The 8,674-nt window shown below is 44.2% G+C and overlaps 1 protein-coding gene across 4 annotated transcripts in view; it reads right to left on the reverse strand.

Annotated features, from left to right (window-relative positions):
* The window catches only part of LOC140386766 (tubulin monoglutamylase TTLL4-like), a 97,751-nt gene extending 91,681 nt beyond the window's left edge, over positions 1-6,070 (reverse strand). For all 4 annotated transcript variants that reach the window (XM_072469458.1, XM_072469449.1, XM_072469466.1 and 1 more), the window contains exon 1: positions 4,537-6,070. In XM_072469458.1, coding sequence (XP_072325559.1) covers positions 4,537-5,990 — 1,454 coding nt within the window. In that variant the 5' untranslated portion in view covers positions 5,991-6,070. The remainder of the gene's footprint in view (positions 1-4,536) is intronic.
* Between the last annotated feature and the right edge of the window lie 2,604 nt (positions 6,071-8,674).

Below are 8,674 nucleotides of genomic sequence, written 5' to 3' on the forward strand. Positions count from 1 at the left end.
ACCAGTGGTGTTCCACAGGGATCAGTGCTGGGACCTTTGCTCTTTGTAGTATATATAAATGATTTGGAAGAAAATGTAACTGGTCTGATTAGTAAGTTTGCAGACGACACAAAGGTTGGTGGAATTGCGGATAGCGATGAGGACTGTCAGGGGATACAGCAGGATTTAGATTGTTTGGAGACTTGAGCGGAGAGATGGCAGATGGAGTTTAATCCGGACAAATGTGAGGTAATGCATTTTGGAAGGTCTAATGCAGGTAGGGAATATACAGTGAATGGTAGAACCCTCAAGAGTATTGAAAGTCAAAGAGATCTAGGAGTACAGGTCCACAGGTCATTGAAAGGGGCAACACAGGTGGAGAAGGTAGTCAAGAAGGCATACGGCATGCTTGCCTTCATTGGCCGGGGCATTGAGTATAAGAATTGGCAAGTCATGTTGCAACTGTATAGAACCTTAGTTAGGTCACACTTGGAGTATAGTGTTCAATTCTGGTCGCCACACTACCAGAAGGATGTGGAGGCTTTAGAGAGGGTGCAGAAGAGATTTACCAGAATGTTGCCTGGTATGGAGGGCATTAGCTATGAGGAGCGGTTGAATAAACTCGGTTTGTTCTCACTGGAACGAAGGAGGTTGAGGGGAGACCTGATAGAGGTCTACAAAATTATGAGGGGCATAGACAGAGTGGATAGTCAGAGGCTTTTCCCCAGGGTAGAGGGGTCAATTACTAGGGGACATAGGTTTAAGGTGAGAGGGGCAAGGTTTAGAGTAGATGTACGAGGCAAGTTTTTTTACGCAGAGGGTAGTGGGTGCCTGGAACTCGCTACCGGAGGTGGTGGTGGAAGCAGGGACGATAGTGACATTTAAGGGGCATCTTGACAAATACATGAATAGGATGGGAATAGAGGGATACGGACCCAGGAAGTGTAGAAGATTGTAGTTTAGTCGGGCAGCATGGTCGGCACAGGCTAGGAGGGCCGAAGGGCCTGTTCCTGTGCTGTACATTTCTTTGTTCTTTGTTGTTCTAACTCATGGGTAACTGTAGCACTGAACTACCACCTGCACCAATTGCCACCCTGAAGCCCCACGGAAGCCCCTCATGGAGTGCCGGTAAAAAGGGTGTGTGGCTTCTGACTCTGCTGCCTTGATACAAGGCCTTGGGGGTGCTCTGCACTTGTGTTTTCAACTGGTACACAACGCATGGAGATCAGCTTGATGCAGTGTGACTGGAAGTGGCAATCTTGGATGATTTGCTCCACTTTCTAAGCTTGAGGTACTGAGCTCACCACAGCACCCAGCTGTGATCAGCACAGATGGAGGACTGAATTGCAAGCACCAGCCTGTACTACTCTGCTATTCATAAACATGCTGAGTGAGTGGCCTCGGGAGCTTCACGAATGCTAGTGTGAACTTTAAACTGGAAAAACAAATGGTTATTGCCAGATCACCCGTGCATTTTCTTTTTTACTTCAGATTTTCAACATCCGCAAGAACAAAGGACAATGCAGCACAGGAACAAGCCCTTCCGCCCTCCAAGCCTGCGCCGATCACGTGTCCTATCTAGACCAACTGCCTGTATTCTTCCATACCTCGTCTGTTCATGTGTCTATCTAGATAAGTCTTAAAAGGTCGCTAACGTATCTGCCTCAACCACCTCACTTGGCAGTGCATTCCAAGTCACCACCACCGTGTAAAAAACATCCCCTGCACATCTCCACTGAATCTATCCCCCCCCCTCACCTTGAACTTGTGCCCCCTGGTAATTTTCAATTCCGCCCTGGGAAAAAGTCTCCAACTGTTCACCCTATCTATACCCCTTATAAGCTTCTATCAGGTTGCCCCTCAGCCTCTGTCTTTCTGGGGAAAACAATCCCAGTTTATTCAATCTCTCCTCATAGCTAAGACCCTCCATACCAGGCAACATCCTGGTAAACCTTTTCTGTACTTTCTCCAAAACCTCCACGTCCTTCTGGTAGGGTGGTGACCAGAATTGGACACAGTTTTCCAAATGTGGCCTAACCAACGTTCTATATTACTGTCGCATAATTTTCACGCTTTTATACACAACACCTCGTCCTATGAAGGCAAGCATGTCATGTGCCTTCTTTCCCACCATTTCCACCTGTGCTGACACTTTTAAGGATCTGTGGACCTGTACGCCTAGATCTCTCTGTCTCTATGTTCCTGATGGTTCTGCCATTTATTTTATAGCTCCCACCTGAATTGGATCTACCAAAATGTGTTACCTTGCATATGTTCAGGTTAAATTCCAAAGCTTTTGCTTTGGTTTGTCGAGAAACAAAAACTTAATGGGAAGAAATAACAAGCTTCATTTCAAAAGGTTTTTCACTCCAGAGGTCTAATTAGTTTCAATGGCCACAGCAAAAAACAGACAGTTTCAGTGCAGCGGGGGAGGCAGTGGAGGAGTGGTATTATTGCCGGACTAGGAATCACGAGACCTAGAGTCATGCTCTGGGGTCCGGGGTTCGAATCCCGCCATGACAGATGGTGAAATTTAAATTCAATAAAAATCTGGAATTAAAAGTCTAAAAGGTGACCATGTAACCATTGTTGATAGTCGTAAAAACCCATCTGATTCATTAATGTCCTTTAGGGAAGGAAATCCGTTGTCCTTACCTGGTCTGGCCTACATTTGACTCGAGATCCACAGCAATGTAGTTGGCTCCCAAGTACCCTCAGAGATGGACAATAACTGCTGGGCCCAGCAGCCGAGCCAGTGACGTCCATACCCCATGAACAAATAAAAAAAACCTTCCCTGTATGTACAAATACAGGGAGGTTTGGAAGAAGGCTGTTGCATCACAGCTAGGCTCAATCTTGCTTTCACATAGCAGACGCACACTCAGCAGGAACTTGATGTGCCGAGTTTACAGATCTCAGCAGCAGGAGGGCTAATAATGGATACGTTACCACTGATTCAGTCCCTCCAAGCTGGAGTGGGGTAGACTTCCTGTTCTGTATCACTACATGAAACACATTTGTGGATATTAAGTGAGGAAAGGATCAAGCTCATTCTGTGATGTCCACTGTACGGAACAAACCAGCTAACCTGCTTTGTCTGTCTAAGCTTGTACTTAAAAAGCTTGGGTGTGGTGCACTTTCCAAGGGCCGGTGCAGACTCGGATGGGCCGAATGGCCTCCTTCTGCACTGCAAATTCAATGAAAAAGATAGCTCTCAAAGGGTGGGGAACCAGAGGGCAGCCAGCTTCTGTGGAACCATAGTGCAAGCAACAGCAGCCAACATTTTCTAACATTGTGGTTAATGTTGGACATCCCCCCCACCACACACCATGGAAAGAAGAAAGTAGAAATTTCTATCACTATTGTATCTTCAAGCAGACCAGTTATTTATAATAAATGTGTTACAGTAGAGAACTGAAGACTGGTGCTGATCATAAGTAATGTCAATCAGAAGCTACATTTTTGCTCTTGCAGTTTCCTCCCACAGTCCAAAGATGTGCAGGTTAAGTGGATTGGCCATGATAAATTGCCCTTAGGGTTGGGTGGGGTTACTGGGTTATGGGGATAGGGTGGAAGTTGGACCTTGTGTAGGGTGCTCTTTCCAAGAGCCGGTGCAGACTCGATGGGTCAAATGGCCTCCTTCTGCACTGTAAATTCTATGAAATCAGGAATTCTGCCAGGTCTCACCCACATCCCCGCTTCTGGCGGCTCAGAGCCCCTCCACCCGAGCAAAATCGGTCTCCGGGCTATCAGGAGGCAAAGGCCAAAACATCGATCCCAGCAGATTCCTTTTGACTGTTTTCTCTTGCAAGTGGACACATGCTTAAAAACTCTCCACACATTATCGATCACAGTGTATCTATTAAAAAACTGATGTAATGTAACTGAACAAGTTCATCCAGTTAACATTGCATCTTGATCACTTTCCCTTCCCCTTATGCTCCCCTGCCCACCCGATTTTTCAACTTTGCTAGTGTATTGCATTCCAGACTTTGGCCCTTCACCTAGGTTTCCTTCCAAAGAAAGAAAAAAACGAGTTCTGCAGGAGAAAATAAGCCAGTCAGTACATGTTCTACTCAATATGCAAGAAGCACGAGGCTGCTATTACAGACAGGTGGACACAAAATACACAAGCATTTTGAAAACTTGTGCAACATAAGTAGCTGGATATAACTAATATATAAATGTCATCATTTTTTTTTAATGACTTGAATTTCACACAATGTATGGGAAGTTGAAAATGTGCTGACATGTCTACAAATTTGAGATGCAAGAAACATATGCTAACGCCTACTCATGTTAGAAAGTTATTGTTAAAGGAGAAGGGTATAATAATTAAAGCCAGCAGAAATACAGTCGGTCATTCCAAAGCACACCAGCATCTCTAGTGGCGTCAGAACGAAGCAAAAAAATATTAGACTCACCAACTCATTCCAGCCAAGTTTGTTCACCAACCACCCCTTCCCCAACCACATTTTACTATCAGTTCTTTGCAACAGCTTGACTTCACGTTTGATGGGACAATGACTGGATGGGAAACGCCACAAGTATACTTACTCCGAGTCTTGAGAACCCGCCTCATTCTTGGGCTTTTCCAGTGTTTTTTCAATCTTATTTGCACACTTGAGTTGCATGGCAGCGATCTGTAGCGTGACTGAGCCAACGGTGGTTTTAGGGGCAGAAACAGAGATCAGCTTCTTGATCTGGTCAGACTCATGGTGCAAGCCAGAGGATCCTGTAAAACTGAACGGGCTATTATTCTGGATGTGTACATTGGTGGATAAAATGCCAACAGGAGTTTTGTTCATACGAGCATTGATATTTTCTTTACTTGCACTGTTCTCTTTAGTTGTCGGCTCCAAGTTAGCATTGGTATAAATTCGCTCAGCTTTTAAGACGGTCTGGAAATTATTCCTCTCTGGGGTGAGATTTGGCACAGTTCTTTTCAGCAACCCTGCAGCACTGCTAAAGGGGCCATTCTGAAAATGGAAGCCTTGGGAACATAAACTTTCTGTTTCTTTTGAAAATGTCACACATCGCTCAAACACATGATTCTTCAGAACGCGGTCTTCCGATAATCTTTTTGTTGCTTCTGTAAACTTTAGTTCTGGATCCCCAGCATTGTTCTTAGTTAGTTTGATAGCACTCTTCAAGTTACCATGGAAATGTTCATTCTGATTAAAAGGTCGCTCGATTTTAAGGTCTGTGCTAACATGAACAGCACTTCCAGAGATAGCCCGAGCACTGCTTCCATTGTGTTTAGCTGCATTTTCTGAGTCTCCAAACTCATTGTTTCCATTTAAAGCTGAAGGCTTGACATTCTTGCCCCATTTCTGCTGCGAAGGCACTTTGGCACTTGTGGGTCTCATGAACGCATTTGTGTTCAGCAAAGGTTTGCGATATAGTGAGGTAGGTTTACCTGCATGACTGGGACTATGCCTGCCCAAGAGCAGAGGATCATAACCTGCACTACGAGAACCACAGTGCTGTGAAACCGGGGTAATGGCACCGTTGGGTTTCATTAAATTTTCGCAAGAGATTGCTCTAGAAGGGAGTGAGGGGATTAAGTCATTAATGTATGAATTTGTTGCAATTCTACTTCCTAGTCCACTAAACCGTGAACCCAGGGATTCAAGCCTCTGGTAAGATCTATAGCCATGGCCAGTTCGGTCACGAGTGGATGTGTTTTCAAAAGGACTGATCAAAATGTTTGAACGAAAACCAGTATGGGAATTCAAAGTTATTGATTTGCCATTACCTCCAGGGAAAGAAGGATAAGGGTGACAACCAACATGCTGAGACGTTCCTGAGCAAGTATTTTGTTTCCTTACAGGTACAATCACATTATAGCCGTCCCATTCCCATAGTGGATGCTGGGAAACAGAATAAGCTGGCCTACCCTCCTGTGGTTGAACAAAATAGTAGGATTTTGAACTAGAGTTCAGTGGAGTCTTGTGGTTGTTTTTGCAACTAGGGTCTGTAGAATACTCCTCAGTCTTGGGTGCAGCCATGAACTGCCATTTTATTCACAACACAGGCAAACTCAACAGCGCAATAGAAGGAAGAATAGGAAAAAAAACATCTTCACTGAACCTGGAAAAAATAAAAATAAGCATTTGTAAGGAAAAATGAATAGCATACTTAAACATACAAGCAATCTCCACATGAAGACAACAGGATACACAAAGCACCCTTAGTCGAGTATGACGTTTAATGAGGGAAACCAATTAAGTAATAAGTGCTACAGATTGAAGAGAATCAAAAATATGCCAAGTTGTCATTTCACAAGTGATCAGCAAGGACTTCCACTTTGAATGCACCTACCTCTCACCCACAGGCAATGAGGTAAGAGGCATTGCACAAATATTTTGTCTGCATTTATGGTAAAAGACACTAGTGATATACCACAAATCAAGGGTAACCTAAAGAATGAGGTGACCAAGGTAATATTATTCATGAAGGCTCTACCTTCTCAACCTTGCCCCTCACCTCAGTTGTGGTAATCCTCATATTAAATCACCACCAGTCAGCTCTTCCCCTCATAGGGGAAAGCGGCCTCTTGTTACCCGGGACTATGGCAACTTTACCGTCACCCAAGGTTAGCACAGAGAGTGTACAGGAGAGGCTCAAGGGACTAAAATCTAACTGCTTACATCCTCGAGTTCTAAACTGTAGAGATTGTGGATGAACTGGCTAAGATTTTCCAAAATTCCCTAGATTATAGAAGGGACCCAGATCAGAAATTAGCAAATGTAACACTGCCATTCAAGCAAGGAGGGAGAGAGAAAACAGAGACCTACAGGCCTATTTGCCTGACAACAACCATCGGGAAAGTATCTATTATTATGGAAGTCTTAACAATGCACTTAAAGCATAGCATGACGGCAACAAGTCAGCAAGGTTTGACAAATGAAAAATCCCAATTGACAAATGTAAGCATTTTTTGAGGATGTAAGCAGTAGGACAATCCAAACAAAGTGTTGGTTAGGTAGATGGGCCATGCTAAATTGCCCCTTCGTGTCCAAAGATGTGGTTAGGTGGGGTTACGGGAATAGGGTGGGGGTGGGGGCCAAGGTTGGGTACTCTTCTGGAAAGTCAGTGCAGACTCAATTGGCTGAATGTCCTTCTACTGCGCTCTAGGGATTCTATGGGTAAGGGGAACCAATACATGCAGAATGCTTGGATTTCCAAAAGGAATTCAATAAGTCTCACACAAAATGCTAATACCCATGATAAGGGTGGATGTAGTTGGAGGTAATACATTAACATGGATCGAGAACTGGCTAATGGACAGAAAGCAGCCCATAGGAAGGCCATGTGTGCCTACTGGAGTGCTGCAACAATCCGGACTGGGGATCAGCTATTTAGAATCTATATTATAGAGTCAGGCAGAGAGTAATGTATCCAAGTTTGCTACTTGCAAAATCAGGCGGGAATGCATGTTGTGAGGAGGACACAACAAGGCTGCAAAGAGTTAGAGAAAGGTTAAGTGAGTGGGCAACAAGATGGCAGATGGAGTGTAATGAGCTGAATTTGTGAGGGCATTCACTTCGGTAGTAAGAATAGATAATAAGAATATATTTTAAAAGGTGCGAAAACTGTAAAGGTTGATATTGAGAGAGACTTGTGTATATGCATACAAGGAGCACATGCTTGGGCAGCAAGCAATCAGGAAGGCAAATCTTGTTACAGTTGTACAGGGCTTTGTGAGGCCACACCTGTAATACAATGCGATATGTTGGTCTTCACATTAAAAAGGAAGCATATGTCGACATTGGAGGCAGTACAGCAAAGGTTCACTATATTAGATCCCAGAGATGAGGCAGTGGTCCTATGAAGAGAAACTGCATTGGGCAACTTTTCTCTGTAGTTTAGAAGAACAAGAGGTGAACCTCATTGAAACATTCAAGATCCTGAAGGGTACATACCAAGTGGCTGTTTCCCCTGGCTGGAGAATTTAGAACAAGGGGGCACAGTCTCAGGATACGGGGATGATTGTTTGGGCAGCACGGTATCACAGTGGTTAGCACTGTTGCTTCACAGCGCCAGGGACCCCCTTTCGATCCCCGGCTTGGGTGACTGTCTGTGCGTAGGCTGCACGTTCTCCCAGTGTCTGCGTGGGTTTCCTCCGGGTGCTCCGGTTTCCTCCCACAGGTCGCGAAAGACAGGCTCGTTAAATGAATTTGACATTCTGATTTCACCCTTTGTTTACCCGAACAGGCGTCTGAGTGTGGCAACTAGGGGATTTTCACAGTGACTTCATTGCAGTGTTAATGTAAGCCTACTTGTGACACGAATAAAGATGATTATTTAGGACCGAGATAAGTAGAAATTCCTTTAAAGGGTTGTGAATATTGGGAATTCTCTATCCCACACGACTGTGGATGTTCCACCGTTGAATATATTCAAGGCTGGACTATGGTCTCTCATGGAATTAAGGGATAGGGAGAGCAGGTGGGAAAGTGTTGTTGAAGCTCAAGATCAACCATGATCATAATTAACAGCAAAACATGTCTAACATGTTCTTCTCCTGCTCCTATTTATGTTCTTATATAGTGAAATTACTTAAACCACATTAGACAATCTAGAGACATTTCTAGTGGGAGTAGTTCCATACATTCCTATGAGTTTTAAGATTGTCCATTGAAATAGTTATCCACTGTTTTGACCCATGGGAGAAATGGTGACTGATAAA

The sequence above is a fragment of the Scyliorhinus torazame genome, chromosome 2 (genome assembly GCF_047496885.1).
Source record: "Scyliorhinus torazame isolate Kashiwa2021f chromosome 2, sScyTor2.1, whole genome shotgun sequence".
NCBI classification, from domain to species: Eukaryota; Metazoa; Chordata; class Chondrichthyes; order Carcharhiniformes; family Scyliorhinidae; genus Scyliorhinus; species Scyliorhinus torazame.